This window comes from Micromys minutus, assembly GCF_963924665.1.
Source record: "Micromys minutus genome assembly, chromosome: 18".
NCBI lineage: Eukaryota > Metazoa > Chordata > Mammalia > Rodentia > Muridae > Micromys > Micromys minutus.
In genome coordinates, this window is record NC_137953.1 from 46021375 (window position 1) to 46042853 (window position 21479).

At 46.2% G+C, this 21479-nt stretch overlaps 1 protein-coding gene across 1 annotated transcript; it reads right to left on the reverse strand.

The window, feature by feature from the left end:
- Positions 1-11339: 11339 nt before the first annotated feature.
- Positions 11340-12815, reverse strand: LOC308432662 (sperm motility kinase Z-like; the record flags this gene model as incomplete). Its single annotated transcript, XM_080932434.1, has 1 exon — positions 11340-12815. The coding sequence occupies one exon, from the start codon at positions 12813-12815 to the stop codon at positions 11340-11342; it is 1476 nt and encodes a 491-aa protein (XP_080788560.1).
- Between the last annotated feature and the right edge of the window lie 8664 nt (positions 12816-21479).

The window sequence follows — 21479 nt, forward strand, 5'->3', positions numbered from 1 at the left end:
CCCCATGACCTTGGTCTGTTCCAGGTAGACTTTCGACCCACATCAGTAAACTCTATAATTATTGGGGTACACTTTCCTCTGGTGGTGGCACCTTGAACCCCCATAGTGCTTAAAGTATCAAAACAAGGGTCATAATCCTTGGGGTTCTATTTTCCCTTGACATTTGGATCTTTGCATGCCCAATGGCCAGTGCCTGAGAAACCATGCAATGTTCCCCCTCTTTAGTGTGATATAGTCCCAGGAGGAGGAAGGTTTCCAATAGGCATCTCCCGTGGTTTCACACCCCCAACTAGCACGGTATCTGTCCCCTGGACCCCTGCATTCAGGCTTTACTTTGTGACCAGGGCATACATAAATCCCCAGCCCGTGGGTTTTTACTGTCTCTCCATGGTGTTTACACCCATAGCGCAGAAAGGGTTCCTGAGGTGAGGGGTCCCAGTCTGTGCCTACCAAATCACAAAGGTCTATATGCAGGGTGGGAAAAGCTTCTCCCAGGGCCCCCCGGACAGTGGTGGAGTTAGCTACTCGGCCGGTCATTAGGTTGGAGACTGTCCAAGTGACATCAAAGGCTCGGTGGGGGCTATCTTTTGGGTCCATAGCAATTGTCTGACTTAAGCACAGGACAAGTATCAGTCCCAGGAGAGTTTGAGTTTCAGGGGATTGGAAGTCTGGTGTACTCGCCATGGCTGATTAGAAGGAGTGTCTTTTTCACCAGAAGTCGCCTTTTTTACATGGGAAGCATGGATCCAAGCATGGATTCCATCGACCTTGAGGGCAGTGGGCTTGGTGAGCAGTATGCAGTAGGGTCCCTTCCAGTGGGGTTCGAGATTTTTGGTCTGATGCCATCGTACCCACAAGGAGTCTCCAGTCTCGAAAAGGTGTGGAGCTCCTTCATGCTGGGTTTGGTAGGCAGCAGCCAGGGGATTCCAGATTTCTTTCTGCACCATCTGGAGGGCCTGTAAGTGAGCTTCCAGAGAAGGGGGGTTAGCAGCCGAGGGTAGTTTACACCCCAGCATGTCGGTCAAGGGCGTAGGTGCCTCAAAGACAATCTCAAAAGGGGTCAGCCCATTGGGCCCTGAGGTGTTGCGGGCTCTGTATAGGGCTAAGGGTAGGAGGAGAACCCACTCTTTAGAGCCAGTTGCAAGCGATAATTTGGTTATGGTCTCCTTGATAGTTCTATTCATCCGTTCTACCTGTCCTGAACTCTGGGGTCTATAAGCACAATGAAGTTGTAGTGACGGGTCATAGGAGGCCCCCATTTTCTCTAGCAAGTGGACATCTTCTTGGCAATATTTCAATGGGATAGGTCTGGGATCGTCAGGGCCCGCTCTTCCTTGGATGGCCAGGACGAATGTTTCCATGGCTGCCTCCCAAGCTGCGGAATCTGCCAGGCGATTTCCCTTTGCTATTGGATCATTGCCTTTTTGATGGCTGGGGCAGTGCATAATACTCAGTTTTTTTGGCAGAAAGAGGGCCTCTAGGAGGTCTAAGATCTCAGTCTTATTTTTAATCTCTCTGCCTTCTGACATGAGTAGCCACCTCCTCCAGTATATTTCTCCTTGTATGTGGGCCATAGCAAAGGCATAGCGGCTGTCAGTGTAGACATTGAGTCTCTTACCTTTTGCCATCCAGAGTACTTGGGTCAGGGCTATTAGTTCGGCGCCTTGTGTGTAAGTCCCTGCCAGGAGGCGCTTGACCATACTACCTGGTCTGAGGTGGTGATGGTGGCTCCAGCCTTCTGTTCTCCATTGACAAGGTAACTGCTGCCATCAGTGTACCAGGTGAAGTTGGCACTCGTCATTGGTTGGTCCATGAGGTCTGGTCTGGTCCCAAGCACTTCTGCCAGGATCTGTTGCCAGTCGTGGGGCTCTGCTCCTCCGGGGAGGGAGAGTAGAGTTGCGGAGTTCTGGGCGACAACGGGCCCGAACTGCACCCTGTCTGCATTAAGCAGGAGGACCTGATAATGAGTCATCCTAGTGTTAGATAGCCACCGGTCGGGCGGCTGTTTGATCAGAGACTCCACCGAGTGTGGGGCCAAGATTGTCAGAGGCTGTCCCAAAGTTAGTTTGCTGGCGTCTTTGATGAGCACTGCTATGGCAGCAACCATCCTGCGGCAAGGAGGTGACTCAGAAGCTACAGGGTTTAATTTCTTGGACCAGTAGGCAACTGGGCGTCCCCAGAGTCCCAATTTTTGAGTAAGGACTCCTTTTGCAAAGCCCTGGGTAGTATCCATGAATAGTTCAAAAGGCTTGGTCAGGTATGGGAGCCCTAACGCTGGGGAGTAACCAGCCTTTTTGATATTATTGAAGGCCACTTGATGTTCAACTTTCCACTGGAAGAGCACTCCTTGTTTGGTCAGTGGATACAAAGGGGCTGCCATTTCAGGAAACCAGGGGATCCAGAGGCGACAGAACCCCACTGTCCCCAGAAACTCTCTTAATGGTCAAGGGCTCTTGGGGGCAGGGATGCTGGCCACAGTCTGCTTATGAGCCTGTGTTAGCCATCTCTGTCCATTTTTTAATAGGTACCCATGGTAGGTGATTGGGTTCGACAGATCTGGGCCTTTTTGGCTGAGGCCCAATAAGCTAATCGTCCTAAAGTTTGCAGTAGAGACTCAGTTCCCTGAGTACACTCTTCCTGGGAGGGCACAACTAACAAAAGATCATGGACATACTGAAGAAGAATGAGGGATGGGTGCTGTACCCGGAAGTCAGCCAAGTCCCAATGTAGGGCCTCATCGAAAGAATGAGACTGTTTTTGAACCCTTGGGGAAGTCTAGTCCAAGTTAGCTGTCCTGAGATCCCCAGCTCGGGATCTTTCCACTCAAAGGCAAATATTGGCTGACTTTGGGGGCTCAATCGGAGGCAGAAAAAAGCATCTTTCAGGTCTAACACTGTGTACCATCAATGTGAGGGTGGCAGTGTGCTAAGCAAATTGTAGGGGTTTGGGGACCGTCAGGTGGATATCTTCGACCCTCTTGTTGACCTCCCTCAAGTCTTGTACTGGTCGGTAATCCCTAGTCCCGGGCTTCTTTACTGGTAGAAGGGGTGTATTCCAGGGAGACCGGCAGGGCACTAGGATACCCTGATCTAACAGTCTCTTTATGTGAGGGCTAATTCCCAAGCGAGCCTCATGAGACATGGGGTACTGTTTGATTGAGACAGAAGTGGCTGACGTCTTAAGACCAATTACTAACAGGGGCTGCAATACAGCAAGTCCCATTCCCCCTGTCTCGGCCCAAGCATGGGGGTACTTGCTTACCCAGTCCTGAAGATCAGGATTTGAGTTCTCCTTTGTGGCTTCAGGTTCATGGAGGCGATATTCGTCCTCGAGATTTAAGTTGAGGACATGAAGAGGTCTTCCCTTGGGACAGTGATTGTCGCCCCTCCCCCTTTAAAGTGAATCTGGGCCTGTAATTTGGTGAGGAGGTCTCTCCCCAGCAGGGGATATGGGCAGTCAGGAACATGTAAGAAGGAATGTGTTACCTGCCCAGTGGCCAGCTCCACTCAGCTATCAGGAGTCCATCAGTAGGTCTTACTTCCGGTAGCCCCCTGGACCCAGGCTGTTCGGGGATTAATGGGCCTGGGGTCTTGGTAAGAACTGAATGCTGGGCTCAGGTGTCTACCAGAAAGTTGACAGGTTTCCTGCCGACTCAAAGAATTATCCTGGGCTTGGAGGTGGGGGGTCTCCTGACCCTGACCTTCCTAGTCTTCATATAACGCCAGGAGGGAAGTCTGGGGTCGCTGCTTCCGGGGTTCCCGAGGCTTCTTGTTAGGGCATTCTCTGGCCCAATGTCCCTTCTCCTTGCAGTAAGTGCATTGGTCTTTATCTAGTTTGGGTCGGCTCTTCTCATCTCCCCTATCTCCCGTTCTCTCATTCTTCTGCATGGCAGTGACTAGCAACTTTCTCAGGCCCCTATTTCTCTTCTTGTCTCTCTCATCCCTTTCTCTACATACTTTATCTTCTCTTTCTTCTGGTGTCTCTCCCTTGTTAAAGATTCTCTCTGCCTCTTTAAGCAAATCCTTCACTGAGAATCTCTGCAGATTGTCCAGTCTCTGTAACTTTACTCTAGTGTCCGGGGCCGATTGCCAAATGAATGACATTGACATGCCAGTCTGCTGCCCTGGATCCTCCGGGTCATAGGGAGTATGTCTCCTGTAGAGCTCCTTAAGCCTTTCTAGAAACACTGATGGTGGCTCATCTGGTCCCTGTAATACTTGCTTAACCTGGGCCAGCTTACAATAGACAAAGAAAGGAAGACACTCAGATAAGCCCAGCTTTCAGATAAGCCACAGCCCTGACTGGTACCAGGAGCCGTGTCCTTGGAGCCATATTTCTGCCACAGTTCCCACACTTAGATAAGCTCAAAGCAACTATCCTTGGTAGCTGCAACCCTGGATGGTATCAGGAGCCGTGTCCTTAGAGCCATATTTTTGGGCTCACTCCCTGGCCACTTTTAAACTAGCCAATTAAAACCCTGTTACTATGCTTCTGCTTCTGTACCTTGCTTCTGCCCCCCCAAACCCTATAAAAAAGAAACTGTCCCTTGGTCCAAGCGCCAGACTTCTGAATAGGCTGTCGCTCACAGGTATCTTGCTTGGCCACCTGGGACCCTGACCTAGCCTACCCCGTGTGTGGACAACCTTACAGAAATGGCATTTATTGTTTCTAAGGGGGGGGGGTCTTTCAGCAGTAGAATACTGATCATGAAGGTTGAGAGACATAACCATTAGCTCTAGGAGGCCATGGAAGGCAAGGAAGAACAGTCCTCTGTGAAGGGCAGGTCCCAGAAGCAGTGCCGGGACTAGCGCGGGATAAAAGGTTACCACTTATTAATATTTACTGCAACATAGGTATGTATGTGGATGATGTATATGTAGATGATGCATATATGTTTAGTCTGTGATATATATTTGTATACATGCATGGAACATATAGTTTCTGTAATATATAATGTGTGATTGGAGATTTAACATTGATAGCTTGAAAGACCCTCATCCAGAGGACCTTTATCTGAGGGGACCCCAAGAATCAGCTGAGACCACTGGCTGCAAACAGCATGAGGGTTTATTTGATCAAAGTACACAGGTACCTGTGGGCACACAGTCTCTTGGAGGACTTGCGCGCCGGACAAAGGGGCAGTCCCCTTTTTATAGGGCTTGGGGGGCAGAAGCAAGGTACAGAAGTAGAAGCATAGCAACAGGGTTATAATTGGTTAGTTTAAATGTGGCCAGGGTGTGAGCCCAAGGACATGGCTCCAAGGAAACAGCTCCTGGTATCAGCCGGGGCTGCGGCTCCTGAGAATAGTTGACTTGGGCTTATCTAAGTGTGGGAACTGTGGCAGAAATATGGCTTCAAGGACACAACTCCTGGTACCAGTCGGGGGCTGCAGCTTATCTGAAAGCTGGGCTTATCTGAGTGTCTCCCTTTCTTTGTCTATTGCAAGCTGGCCGCCCACCGGTATCTTGCTTGGCCACCTGGGACCCTGACCTAGCCTGCCCCATGTGTGCACAGCCTTACAGACATATGGCATTTATTGTTGCTAAGCGGGGGACTTTCAAGCTGATATTGGAAGGAAAGAAGCTGTATTTACCTTGGTCACTGATATCTTGAAAAACAGGAATCTGGCAACCCTTTTCCTAAAAGTGTTAGCCACCAAGTGCCCTGGGATGAACTGGCTGGCTTTAGGTCTATTTGTCACCAGATAGAACTATTTGTAGTAGGGAGAGAGAATCTCAACTGAGAAAATAAATGCTCCCACAAGTTTGGCCTGTGGGCAAACCTGTAATGCACCCTTCTGATTATGGGTGGGGCTATCCATGGCCAGGTCCTGGCTGCTGCAAGAAGCAGGTTGAGGAAGCCATTGAGAGCAATCAGGTCCTTCTTCTAGGACTGCCCTGTTTAGAGTTCCTGCCCAACTTCCCTCAGTGATGGATGATGACCTGAAACTCTAAGCTGAAATAAACCTTTCTGTTGCAGTAAATATTAGAAAATAAAATTGCTTATCTCTTTATTGGCCCCCGAGGTCTCACTCCTCTGGTGCCACTTCTAGTTCAGCTCAGTCCAAGCTGCTCCCAAAGCCTCTCTCTGTCCACAAGACTCCCTTCCCTGGCGGTTAACTTCACCTGCCTCCGTCCCGGGGTTTTTCTTTACCCCAAATCCCATTACAAACACAACTCTATGGCCAGATAACTTTTCATACAAGTTTGTATATCAAACTATCAATCCACAAACCCTCTACACAATAAGATCACATCAAATAAACAAAGATACAAACTGCCCTTCTATATGAGATATCAGACCTGTAAAATCTTTAAATGTTCATAGCTACATAACGCCAATACAGCCCACCTGGATCCAATTCATCCTTCTCGACCTCCATCTTGGAACTAACTCTCTGTCCTCCTCCTTCCTCTGACCTCTGACCCTCTCTCCACCTCCCTTCCCTTCCCAATCCCTGGCTCTCGCCTTTGTTTAACTAATTAAAACGGGGAGGTTCAGTTGAAGTCACCTGAGGACATACCTAGGCAGCCCTACTGGGGAAGTGGAATACAAGGGCTGCAGGTCTACACCTTTCTTCCCCAGTTGCTTTTGGTCATGTGTTTGTCATAGCAATAGAAACCCTCAGACAATGATGGACTTGGCAACATGTGACTGAGTGACTCACTGCCTATTCCTCTGTTCTGATCCTTCACTGTCATCCCCTGCTCTTCACTTTTGGAATTCAATGCTTCCTCCAGGCCACTGAATCATGAGCTTCTACAACCTACTTTTATAGAGAACCATGGTGAAGTGTTTGTACTGAGTCTCAGAGTGGGCTACAGACAGAAATTTAAAATCTACTAGCAAAGTGGTTTGACTGAGTTTTGCATTGTGACACAGACAAGAGCTTCTAGGCCAGAGAAGAATGTGACAGTTTGTATGTCTAGTGTTTTCAGTTTCATGTGTCTAAAGCTTGGTCATTCATGTAGCAGCATTCAAAGTTGAGGCCTCTGTGATCACATTATGAGTACTCCAACCTGGTGACTCGATCATTTATAGGTTTGCAATGTCTCAGAAAAAAAAGTTGCTGATATTAAAAGCCAACGATACTTTGGTTCTTTGTTTCCATGAAGTAAACAGTTTTATTCCCCAACTTGTTCCCAGCAGGAAGCTGTCACATTTGATAAAGGTGACAGGGTACATTGACAGTGTTTTTATAGACCTGAACCAGAGGGACCATCCTGTAACATGGGGCAGCTACACGTCTATTGTTATGTATTCCAGTCCCACAGGGACTGTCTAGATCACAGACTGGAATCCCATGGACACCCTGGCTGTCTGAAAGTGCCACACCTACGTCAGGCCTCAAAGAGACTATCTTAGCCCAACCATAAGTCCAGAAAGGAGAGCATCCCAGCAGAGGAACACTGAAGCCATTGCGTGATGCAGGTGAAGAATTCAGCAACAGAGACTCCTGAGGGCGGGGAATCCCTTACACCACTGTGACTCCATGGTGTTGTCTATAGGACACCAGGCTTCCATGTGTATCTCTGCAAAAATAACTAACAAGTCCCAAAGATCCCACTGCTTAATCTACAAACTGCTAACATGGTCCACCCATGTTTGAAGGCCACAGAGAGCCTTATATTTTCCCCGGAAGGCAGCTTAGAGCCTGATTCCTCTCAAAGCACACTTAATGGCATGGCACAGTAAAAGGGACCTGGATACCTCGTTGAAGTCCCTTGTTCTGAAGTCTTGGGGTTAACTCACAGCATAACAACTCACCATAAAAAAAAAAAAAAAAAAAAAAAGCTGACAGCCTAGCTTAATTCTGTCTCAGGGGGATGGGTGCTAAAGAATGTCCCTGTGGCCATAGTTCACAAACAACACATTTATTAAAATTCTGTGAAAAACACATATGAGATAATCCACTGTGGTGCCCTCCTATTTCCCACCACCTCACAGCCCAGAGGACAATACGATGAGGAATTCCAGGAAGAGCAATTGTGCAATACCCAGGCAGGCATAACAGCTTCTGTCTCTACAAACTTCTAATACCTACCCAGAAGAGATGCTTTGTTAGGACAACATCACAGGCTGGAAGCCCAGATGCCTGGAGTTGCCCTGACAGGAGTTCCTGATGACTCCAGGCCTATACCCACTGGAGGACGAGATGAATGGAGTCCCTGTGGGTTTTCAGTCCCCTCCAATTGGAATCAGAGCTGATTGAAGTCCATCCAACTGATATCCTGACTGTAGGGACCATTCACAGAGACCCCACACACTAGAAACCCTGCTGACTAAGATCCGTGCTCACTCGTGTCACAGGGACCTTGCTGAATGGAGCTGCTTGTGGTTGGACTTCCCACTGACTGCTGTCCCTAGGGAAAGGTGTGCCCACGGACTGGAGTCTTATTTGACTAGAACCTGTGCCAACCGAGAAGCCACTGAATGGACTTCCTGCTGGCTATGTGACAGTCAGTTCTACTTGTCTTGGCCAGTTGTATATCTCTAAGATTGGAGTGGACAGGAAGTAAAGAGAGACAAAGACAGGGAGTTTTACTTCTAACATGGAACAGCAATTCAGAGAACTAAATATATAAATATAAATACCCCTCCCCAAATATAAAAGGAACCCTAAGGCTCTCATTGGCAGTAGAATACTGGTCACCAAGGTTGGGAGACACAACCATCAGATCTAGGAGACCCTGGAAGCCAAGAAAGAACAGTCCTCTGTGAAGGGCAGGTCCCAGAAGCAGCAGGTCTCAGAGGCACAACTCCACAAGAGCCAGGCCCTCTGCTGCAGCTGCATGTTGAGTTTTAGTGGGAGGAGCAGGAATGTGTTCCCTGCCTGAGCTGGAGAATCAAGTCCTGGGTGGTCCACTTCCGGAAGGTCTCCAGGGCAGCATCAGTCTTCCTCCTTCCTTCTCTGACAAGCAGGCTTGTGGCTCTGGAGTCTCTTTTCTTCCTCTGATGTCAGGTAGCCTGGGTATGAGGTCATGAGCCAGAAGCAAGAGCCAAAGAGAGGAAGTTTGGGAGACAGGCATATCTGCTGATTGGTGGGGCTTCTGCTTGCCCTGGGGGGCGGAAAGGCCAATCAGTTAAGAGCTGTAAAACTCAAAGAGGAGAAGGTCAAAGGCATGGCAAGAGCATGTGGGGTGGTTTCAGTGCTGCCTCTGTGCCTTTCTTCTGTGAGGAAGAGGTAGCTGGGAGGGAGGGCTAGGGACTGTGCAGAGATTGCAGCTGAGGATTTGCCTGCATCCTGGTCTGGCAGCCAGGGGGTTGTTGCTGATCTCCACCTGCTGTTAGCTTCCTGGTCCTCATCAACTAGAATTCCCTGAGAGACTTTCAGATGATAAGAATACTCCCATGGGCAACCCTTCAACATTATTATTTTTTTACGTCCTTCCTAGCCAAAGGAACATTCTAGGCGAGGAGAGAAAAGCCTGTGACACTGCATTTCTTTCTGCAACTCTGTCCCACTAAGGAGTGGAACCCAATGCCCATGGGATCATGAAGCTCAGTGTCTTGTGGCTGCTGCTCTGAATGCAAGGAGTCAGAAGACTGGGACACTTAGTGACTGTGATCTTACTGGCTGCTCTCAAGGCTGGTTTCTCGGAAACCTGGTTCTTTGTCACCCCCTCCCAGGTCTGTCTTTGTTCCCACCACAAAACTCATCTTCATCAGACCCAGGACCTCACCTCCCTAATCCTTATCCTCCTCCCTTGTCGCTCTGTGGTGAGCATTGTTATACTTTCTAATTGGAGTTCAACCACAAGCAAGAAGGCTTTGTAACAGCCTGGATACTGACCTGCAATCATTGTGATTTTAGTTGTGAATAAGAGTTTTGGATCTACTAGGAAAGATGGGCAGAAGGAACAGATATAAGGAAAAATATCCTAAATCTATGGTATACAAATGCCTACCTCGGAAGACTGGAGTAGATTAAGAGAATAATCGAATGTAAGGGTGTCACATTGGGAGGCATACGAACATGACACTAAAGACCCATGGGAACAGCCTATCGGGGCAGCCACACTGGGATCCAATTCACTTTCCACTTGAATGTGCTGAACTAGTAGAGATTTTGGCTTCCCCTTGTCCCGTTTTTATATTATGGGAAAGACAAGAGTCGAATCTGCAGGAAATGGACCTTCTGGCTGTATCCAGAGACAACGATTTCACTCTTGGGTTGCTTTGCTCTGATTTCCTCCCTATTCTAGCAGTTAGAGGAACAGCCCAACCTCAAATACAGTCTTGTAAAACCGTGTGAAACACATATGCTTGATTCTGAAGTTTAGGGGGATGACTCCTTAAATGTCTGTTGGAATGACGTGATCCAGGATCGTCTGAGACAGGGAAACTGCTGAGAAAAATTCCTTCATCAGATTGCCTGTGGGCATGTTTGTGGGACATTTTATTGATTAATAATTGGACTGCCCAGGCATTTTACATAGTATCACCACCATATTTTGCACCGTATTCGATTTGGTAAGCTGAGTACTGATCAGTGGGGATAGGGGGAGGCAAAGAATCAGAATCGGCTTTGATGAATGAGAGAGTAGAACGTTAAAGGGAAACCTGGATGGAAAGGACAGCGGTGCAATGCGGCTTTGGCTTAGTTATTGGCCATGAGGGAAGAGAGAGGCACCACGGAGCTAAACTCTTCTCAAGAGCATTTCCTTGGTGGATCTCAGAGAAGCTTGGATTCAATGGTGGCAAAGGTTGCTTCTTGTGCTGGAAGACACACTTGACCATGTGTGAGGATTTCCCAGGTGGTTCTGGCTGCCTGGGAGCTGAAGGGTCAAAGAGTGTGTAGAGAACAGCCATAGCTTGGGGCAGTGGGAGGCCAGGGGATTCTGTCATTGAAGGTTTAGCCTTCCCGCGGAGCAGACCTCAGCACACTGGAGATGTTGAGACTGTGTGATGACAACCCATATCAATGCTAGGTGTGGTAAGACTCCACCTGGCATGACAAGTAAGACATGTGGGCTGCAGACAAAGGAAACCCAGAAGAGGAGTGGCCCAAGGCCCTCTTGCAGCCTGTATTATCCCAAGTCCTGTGCTTGGGACAGTGAACTGAGCCATGTAAATAACTTGGTTTGATTTGGTTTGGTTTGATTTGATTGGGCTTGTGTCCTGGTTCAATGCTCTTGGAGTAAGAAAGTATGGTACATGTGTTTAATTGTACTGGCACCCACATCCCACACGATCTAGATACAACTGGATGTAACTCACTGTACCTCGAGAACTTCATCAGGAACTGTCTATATGTAAGACATTAGTAAAAAATAAGCAAAACTACCTACGTACCTGAGCCATGCCTGTGCCTCCTGTCATCCGATGGTGCCCTCTCACTACTGTGGGCGCACCTTTCTGTGAGGTGATACGCAGCAGCAGCAAAGGGACCGGAAACATGCTCCAATTCTTTTCTTCCATTTTGCCCAGCCCCTGGGCTGCGGGGAGCTTGAAGTCCCACCCCTTTCTGGGTCATGTAAAATCTTTTCTGCTGGGGAGCCAGTGGAACAGCTGGTGGTCGCTACATTCACTGTAGTGTCTCTTTGAAAGGACAGACAAGGGGCGGTCATGGACCGTTTGTAACCACTTCCCTTAAGGGCTGACTTCTTGGGTAGGGCAGGAGCATCTGACTCACCCCTTTGTCTTAGATAATGTTGTTCAGGGGATCTGACTGAATGAAGGGAAGGTTCGCTAGCCCTTCTCTTGAGAGGCAGAGGGAAAATGTCAGGGTCTGCTCTCGAAGGGATAGGTGCCGCCCCTGGCTTCATTATCTTTCTTTGGAAACCACTAGCATCATTTTGAGATGCCTGACCTCTCAGCAGGAGGTATGTAGCCATAGTTTCATCAAACTTTTTGCATTTTAATGATTCTATGGTGTCCTTCAAGCAAAACCCAATCTTTTCCATGGCTACCATTATGTCACGGTCTGGGGAGCTGGTATCACCATTGGAAGGAAATGTTAAAGTCTTTTCTCCTTGAAGCCATGGGTGACTTAAGAGGTCTTGAGCACTTGGTCTCTGCCTTGCGTTTACTGTCAACAGCATGCCGATGATACTTCGTACGTCTTTAGAGAGATAGTATGGAATGTAGTACCTTCCCTGCAAGACTTTTTTACTCAGTTCCGAAAAGGTGGTCGCTTTAAAAGGAGCAAGCCCAGTCACCATAAAATACAGAAGTACTCCCAAGGCCCACATGTCTACTTTGGGCCCATCATATGGGCGGCCGAGGAATATTTCCGGAGGAATGAAATGCAACCCTCCACAGAGCCTTTTCAGTTTTTGACCAGGCAAGAATCTAGCACCTAACCCGAAGTCAATTATCTTAACCTGGCCCCGCTCATCCACAATTATTTTGTCAGGCTTCAGATCTCGGTGAATGATTCCATTGTCATGACAGTAGCATATGGCACTGAGCAACTGGATAAATATGCTCCTAGCTTCATCTTCCTTCAGGTATCCGGCCCCCTGCACTCGATGAAATAGCAACTTTCCCTGGGCCTCTTCCATAATTAGGTAAATGTTCTGTTTTGTTTCCATCACTTGTACAAGGGAAACAATATTTGGGTGGTTTAGCACCTTCATGATTTCGACTTCCGACAGTCTTAGCGCCCGTGCTGCCCCCCTCTCAGACTTCATCAGCGCCTTCACCACAACCTGTGTGCCCGTGAGGCGGTGCAAGGAGAGCCTCAGTTCGTTATTGCCGCCCTCGCTCAGGTTCTTCAGGACGGTGTACTGCCTGGTGAACACCTCTTCATCGAACAAGCTGAAGGTCTCTTCGCTGGGCTTTGACGACTTGTCCTCACTCTCAGTGTACATGGTGGCTGGCAATGAGACTGCCAAAGGAAGCGAGGCTCTGGGGAGAAAGGAAACAGGAGATAAAGAAACTTACAGAGACGAGAGGGAGGAAAGTACCAGAATCAGGGGGATGGAGAGGAAGAACAAAGGACAAGATGAAAACCACACAGACAAGCAGCTTTAATCCAGACCGCGATGGTACATGCAGAGAAACCCAACCTTGATCCCCAAACCAATGCCTAGCTCACAATTTCGTAAAATAGAAAGACCACAGCACAGCAGTGTTGCGGATGCTATTTGATAAAGCCGAGAAGTGAGGAATAAGGAGGGAAATGAATGGAAGAAGAGATGATTGAGAAAAAACATCTCAAAATAACACAAAAAAATTAAAACCAATACCCCAAACTAGACCAACTAATTAGAACAACAAAGAAATCAAAGCAAAGCCAGGACCCTTCAAGAAATCAAAACAAAAGCAGAAGCAAAGAAAACTCATTAATTAAATTGAAACAGAGAAGCAAATTTAAAAGCAAACCAGAGAAATAAAAAGAATGAGGAACCAGAACTGGTCACATCCAATTAGGCATAAACTCCAGAGGGCAATAACATTACCAGGACTCAATAATTATTTTGTAAAGGACAAAGCTAATAAACCTAAAATCAAAAAATATTTAAAAAATTTAAAATTTATGACAAGAATCCAAGTCAGATAAAACACACTAAACACCCAAGAAAAATAAAAGCAGAATGAAAATAAGAATAGAAACAGAAAAACAAAGAGGTAAATTTAAATAAATTTAAATATAGCAAACCAAGTGTCCATGAGTTAGAAAGATGTCTCAGTATAGAACCTGCTTTGAAGCCCGGGGTTCTGAATTAAACTCAAAGTACCACTACCCATCACAAAAATAAATCCAAAGACCCACCCAAAATAAAAACCGGCCTAATGTCATTAGTTTTAATCTCAGCCCAAGGCAGATCCTAGGGGCTCCCTGGCCAAAAGCCTAGCCTATGTGCCAAAAACAGGCCAGTAAATGGCTCTGCTTCAGAGATTAAGGTTACCAACATACCTTTTGTACAGCACTGAAGGCTTAGCTCTAGACTTTACCAGCAGCTGTCTCTAAGTTTATAGATGATTTCACACAGACACAGAATTACACAAGTAGGTATACACACATACAATACACACAACTACACAACTAAACTTTCTCTCTCTCTCTCTCTCTCTCTCTCTCTCTCTCTCTCTCTCTGTCTATCTGTCTGTCTCTCACTCACTCTCTCTCCCTCTCTCTCACTTACTCTCTTCCTCTCCCTCTCTCTCTCTCACTCTCTCTGTCTGTCTGTCTCTCTCTCTGACACACACACACACAAACATCCTACACACAAATCTATCAGAAACTGGAAAGCTCACACAATCTCACTAGCCACAAGTGAATCGCACAGGTAAAACTACTCCTCCTCTCTATACCCACAGAGAGCCAGGGCAGGCCCCACCCTTATATCTGCTGGGGGGGAACTGTCACAATGGACCCTCATGAGGTCACAGTAGGACATGTGCAGACCGGAGTTGTGCCAACTCTCAGGAATTGAACGCCCTTCAAAGCTTCTGATTTCGGTGGGTTCTGCAGAGCCATATTTGGCTTTTAGAAATTAAAGTTGCCACAGTGTACCCAGAGTACCTTCCACATATACAGCAGAACTGATGAACACCCCACAGTCCCTACTACTAAACACCCTATCATCCCTACTACTAAATACCCCATCATCTCTACTACTAAACACCCTACCACCCCTACTACTAAACAACCCACTACCACTACTAATAAACACCCCATTACCCCTACTACTAAACACCCCACCCCCTACTACTAAACACCCACCACCCCTACTACTAAATACCCACCACCCCTAATACTAAACATCCAACCACCCCTACTACTAAACACCCACCACCCCTACTATTAAACACTCACCACCCCTACTATTTAAGGGCACAAGCTGATTCCTAGCAGTTAGAGGAATCAGGCATTTATCAGTGTCCTAGTGTCATTCCTTTGCTGAATAAATACACAAATAAGGTTATTAAAAGATTATAAAAGACCCAGGGGGTCCCACCCTCTCAGAAGAGTTGGGGATGGGGGATGGGGAAGGATTGTGGGAGAGGGTGACTGGGAATGAGGGCAGTGAGGAGAGTGTAAAATGAAAAAAGAATGAGAGAGAGAAAGAGAGAGGAGAGAGAGAGAGAGAGAGAGAGAGAGAGAGAGAGAGAGAAAGGAAAAAGAGAAAAGGAAGGAAGGAAGGAAGGAAGGAAGGAAGGAAGGAAGGAAGGAAGGAGGAAGATGGACCCAAACCATCGAGGAGTGTTCCTCCATGGCTCCTGTCCCTTTCTGAATTCCTGCTCTGACTTTCTTCAATGGCAGACTGTTATGGGGATATTTAAGCTAAATAAATAGCCCACCCAATACCCTGACTAAAAAGCAATGTGGAGGATAAGTCATGTCTTCTTGAGCCTACAGTCCTAGGTCAGTCCGCCACTGTGGGAAAGTCAGATTGGGACACTCAGCATCAGTGCACACACACTAGAGAAGAGCAAAGCGAGTGGGTGCACCATGGTCTGACTGCTTCTGTTATGCTCCATTTGTCCACTCTCCCATAGTACTCACAGCTTGCTCCCTCACCTTCCACCACGTGTGTGTGTGTGTGTGTGTGTGTGTGTGTGTGTGCATGTGCTCATGCACTTGTATTTAGTGGCAAGTGTAGGGGTGTCCATCAAGTCTGATATGTAGCAGTCAGCCTGGGGTGAGCAGCAAGACTTGTCTAATAGTAGTTGGAAAAGGAGTGCACGTCTCAGGCTCATGCTTTTCAGTGTATGTGATACATTTTGGTCTAAAGTTCTTCTGTGCAGATAGGGTTGATCGCTTTGGCTCTGGAAAACTGTACTGTAGGCTGGGAAGCCATAAGAGCAGTGCGGGGGAGGGGTGGGGGTGGTGCATCTAACAAAACCTGTTGCACTGTGGAGCACTGTATGCAGGAAAGAAGGGGATTCCCAAACAGGCGGGCTCCTAGAAGTTTATGTGGGGTGTGTTTTGGATGCCATCCTAAAAGGCTTCATACCAACTCAAGTCTAAGTTAATGTGTGTGACTGGTGACCAGTCACTAATGTTAGAGCACTGTATGAGGGACGTGGATGGTGTGGCAGGGGTGACTCTAGCAAGACCTGAGATTTAGCTGTGCATGTGAGGTTAGGACAGGAACCATAGGAACAAAATGTTAGTGATGTTTTGTCCAAGTGTCAGGGCTGTGCTAGAAGGGCATGTTGTGAATGAAAAGTGTATTTGGAATTGTGGGGGGTCAGGTGGTCCAGTACAGCCTGACACTTCCTGGCAGTGTCTGTGATATGGTGGGGAGTGGAGTGGTGTCTAGAGGGGCCTTGTGTATAGGAGTTGATACCGGGTTATGTAAGCTGACAATGGGCAAAGCCAAGTCTCGCACAGGTAAACTCCTTGAAAGCAGACCCCACCCAACATCCTCCTCTGCAGCTGACCACATACAGTATTTAGCAGGCCAAGTCAGATGAACTGCACCTAGAGAGCCCACATGGCTACTGATAGCTATAAATGAAGTGGAAACGATGGTTTCTTTGGAAAGTCAAGTTGTGTTGAATGGTGCTTTGCTGGGGCAGACACGTTAAGGAGTGTTTTGCTGAAGCAGACACAGGTGAAGGGATGTTTTGCTAAAGCAAGCACATGAGAGGATACATGATAAAGAAAAAGAATACATGCATGTATTGGTTTTTCTTACACTGTATAGCTTAGTTCATTTGTCAGAATTCCATAACGGGAATGCACCAAAAAACTTCTGGTGGTGTTCTGGTTGCTTCTTGCCACTTCTTCAGACTTGGGCCGATTGGCAGAGCGATGTCAGCTGATAGACCACAGAGAGTTTTTCTAAGACAGACTCAATGTGCACCACAGACAGTTTAAAGAAAGGGCATTGCTTAGAGCAGCAAATCCCAATCCCTATGAACAGCCCAGGGCCCATGTTATGTCTTCAACCTGTTCTAAAGCCCCACATGGGCGGTGTATTCATTGTGATATTAGCTGTAGCTACTGCTTGCTATACTAGCCCTTGCTCCCACTCCCACTTTTGCTAAAAATTTTATTTTAGAATTATCTCTGGCCTATAGAAAATTGAGACAACACAGAATTTTGAGTCTCTTACCTGTGTTCCTATTTGAGCTTCTTAATATGCCACGTTTACCCAGACTCATGAAGCCTCACCTACCCCTTAATATCCATTCTGCTTTGTTCTGATCTCGACTTTCCCATATGCCTTTCGTGCCTCATCCTGCCTGGGCCCTGCACCTCACTTTCAGGTCCCATAGACTTTCTCCTCTGTATGGTGGCTGTCTCCCAGATTGTTATTGTTTTGATGACACTGACAGCTTTGACAAGTACTGGTCAGGCATTTTGCAGAATGTTTCATTTGGGTTCATCTATGTTTTCTCTGGCTGAGCTTGAGCCTGGCAGACCCGAGGAGGAGTCTGCAGAAGTGAACGTTCGTTTTCATTGCAGATGGTGGTGCATTAAGTGATATTATCGTAGTCACCTGGCTGAGATGAAGTTCCTCAGTTCCTCGTCTCCCTCTCTTTACTCTACTGTACTGAAAGGAGCTCTCAGCAGATGTTTCAAACAAGGTATATCCCCTTGTTTTTGAGACCAAAGTTCCTATGAATGATGTTTTAATTATTCTATTATAAATCTTTTCACCTATTTAATCATATCAATATGAGCTCAGACAAACTATCCACTAGAATTTTATAGGATGGGTTATTACTCAATCCTGGTTTATTACCTTCCTCATAGTTCAAGCGTTGGCTATTCAGAGGATCAGTAGAGGATCTGACGTAGACTGATCTCTCATCCCAACTCCACCCCTAACCCGCAATTTCCTTCTCAACACACTATGCCACTGAGGTATGAGGTACTCGAGGATCATTCTGTATATTCTGTATATTCTCTATGTTCCTGGTCCCTTTTTTGAGAGAATATTTGAAACCATGAACTCATGTCAATTTGATTAGACCCTGGCAGCTGACCAAGCAACAAAATGCATGTGTGTACAGTATACCTATTAATAAATGTTATCTTTGTTATTACCATTTCTATCAGTCTACCAATGAATTCATGTTGTCCTTAGTTCATATACACCACTACACAGATCATCTAAACTTATTACCCTGAATCTGTACCTTTCTCTCCATGTGAGAGACACTAGTGATTTAGTCATTCGAATCGTTGCCTTAGGCTTCATCAGTGGGAAGATGGACTCCCATCATCTGCCTCCACTGTACTGAATTTCTACAGTACGACATTCGGGCCATTGTAGAACACACGCATTCAAACAAAACAGCCACTATCTTCATCACACAAGCTGCAGTTACTATCAGTGGTCTGTCAGAATTGGACTTGAGACTCGATGCTCCCTCATGCAAGGATGAAGTGGCAAGTCATCAGACCCTCACCTGACTTGGCAGTCATTCCCCAGACATTTGTGTGCAGGTTTGCCCTTGTTGGTCTAGGCTGTCAGAATGTGCTAGAATGTATAGGCTGGGCAAGGTCTATTGGAAAGGGGCCCCATCCGTGTAGTAATTGGAAACCCTCACCAAGGCTGCTTTAGGGTCACCCAGGATCCTGCCAGCACCCCCTTACCCATCCTGTCCTCCAGAAGTAAAGCCCAATAAATCCCTCAGTGTGAGCTCCACTGGAATCTTCTTTGGTTGTCATGGGGTCTTATATGAGACAGCTGCTGGTTGTGTCTCCCTAGGGAAAGAATCTCACAGCCAGACATAGATCTGGACAACTGCTGTTGGTCTGTTTGCCTCTTGGACAAGTCTGTTGATCAGAGAATGCAGCACTTCTTCCATATTACAGAGTGACTTTTAAAGTTACAGGAACTCTAAACACTCATCCCCTTTGATAATAGACTTGCTTAATATTTTTTATTTTACATCCTGCAACTTTTCCTGGGATTCTCTGATCACCTACATTTGTTCATTTATATTCTTTTTCTGTCTCTGTTTCTGCAATACACTCATCTCCTCTGTGTACTTGTGTCTGTGTGTGTGTGTGTGTGTGTGTGTGTGTGTGTGTGTGTGTGTTTCTCAACCAGTGGTTAAAAATTGAGCCATTTAGCCAGGCTAGCATTGCAATTTACAACAAAGTCAATAAATGTCACTGCCCTTAAAACACAATCCACTTCTAGAGAATTCATGTGAAGCATTGTGACAGCCACAGGCATGAGTTATAGAGCAAGGCTGATGCTGTTGGGTTAGGAGATGGTTGAGTTGTTCCCTTGCACAAACCAAGAACTGAAAGCAAGGAAAGACAGAAGCCATGGAGATGGTGAAAGAAACAGCTTTATTCCTTTAGAATAGGTGATACCTAAGGCTAGATAGAATTCCTCTAAAAGGCTTCTGGCTTAGGTATTTTATAGTCCCACTATGTCCTCCCTTCTTTATAGTTTCTCAGCTCCCACACCTTGTCTTTTGTTCTTACAATGTTGTCTGAGAATAAGAAGACTCATGACAGGAAGCCTGCTCTCACTTTCCTAGTCTACCTGTGTCCATCTAACTCGCCTTCATTCTCCATCTCAGAGATCTACACCAATTTATGTCAGGAATGGGGGTGATGACCGCTCTGGCTGCTTCATGCTGTATGGGGGCGTAGTCAAGGGGAGTGTCGTCCAAGAAAGAGGGAACTCCCATGAGGCGTGCTCCTGGAATGGGTCTTATTTTGACAGGCGGTATACATCTGAGGCTCCATGTAAAGGACCACATGGCCCTGTAGAAGTAGAAGTCTAAAGGAGGAGAGAGGAGAACACTAGGGACACTTCATTATAAACAAGATCGGTGACTGTTTTTAGAAAAGTTCCACGTAGTAGCAACTGATCCAAGGCTGGTCTGGAGTATGAAGAGCCCGGGACCTGCTCTCAAACACACTGGTGGCTGTTGGAAGGACCAGGCTCACAGTGAGGTCTTTTTCACATGGCTTCTAAAGAGGGAGAAAGAAAATCAGTTTAGCCCAAGAACCAAATGATTGTCTCTCTTGGGTGCAGGTAGATAATGTGGAGCTGAGTTGACAAGGTTATAACATTTTATATCTGTGCAACATTTTTCTCATCAAGAAGAAAATCACTAATGAGAAATGGTTGTTTAACCAACATCTCACATGGGTTTAAAACCTAATATCTAGGAAGTATAGTCTCTTTAACTGTTCAAAAAATACACCAATGCTTTTTTTTTTATTATACTTTCCTGCTGGGTGTTTAACACCACACAGGCAGACAAAATTAATCATATATATATATTTTCTTGTCAAGGCCTGTTGAAGATATGGTACTTGGGAGTTTCTTGAGCTTGAGAGCATCTAACCTTCCTTTTACAACTGTGCTCATTCCATGTGAGGGTAATCTGAGGCCTCGTTTAGCCATGGCTTCCCTTGGAAACCTGTAGGAAACATCCATGGAAGATCCTGGATGGATTCCCCCTCCTGCCCCTTGTAGACTGGATATTGGTTATAGTAAACTGGGTGGAGTGTCCAGGGCCTCCCTGAACAACAGAAAAGGTGATTCCTTACAGTGAAACAGTTTAAGGGAGATGCTTCTTGGAGGGCAAAGTGGAATATATTTTCTTTTTTAATCCCTCTGACCACATTAGTATGGTCTCCAAGTATGGTTATTGAACATGCAGAATGCCACTGACAATCACATATTTAAATTAATTATGATTAAATAAACATTTCTACAGTCTTTGTAATTATTAGGGAGAATGGGTCATAACTCCATTGATTTAAGCAGAACTTTGACATCAACTTATTGAATTCTAACCATTTTCATACCTTATATAACTTGCTCAGACCTGTATAATTTTCTTAAGCTTTCCAACTTTCTTTTTCATCATGAAAAATATGCAGGCATTTTCTGAGACGTAATAACATCCACAAGTCAGTAATCAACAAGCCTAGCTCTGAGGATCCTTTGCAACCTGACATAGCGTGCCTCAGTGTTGTTTGGCTCAGAAAATGGCACTATGTAAATAGCGCCTTAACAAGAGAAAGTTGAATTCAAAGCACATACTCAATAAATTAAAATTTCATGTGTGCACACTGTTAAATTATGGGGCCTGTTAGGTTTCTAAGTAAACCTTATTTAAAAAAAAAAAAAAAAAAACATAAGGCAGTCTTTATAAAGAGAACACACATCTTCAGTGACAGAGGCCTAGCACCATTGATGATAGTGTGAGGGTTATCTGAGAACAAAAGTGGTCACAGTCCCAAAGATCACTGGGGTATCAGGGTCTATGGCACAACCAGTGAACATCTGCAAGGAGACTCTTAACCACTAGAATCTACTACTCCTAATGCATCCATCTCTGGTTCCGGGAGTTTCCCTAAAAGTCCCCAGAAGTACGTATGCATCACAGTCATCTTAAGCACACATCAAGCTTCACCCAGGAAGAAACCAGCCCATCTAACTCCCAACCTAGGCCATAGTCTGTTCACAGAGGAGAGTACAGATTGGACCCCTATGAAGAATTTTTAAACGTCTAGTGTATAAATGCATTAGGTGCTTCCTTTTAAGACCCTTGGGCCCAAGAGATTCCAATATGTGAGGGCACAGTCTTGG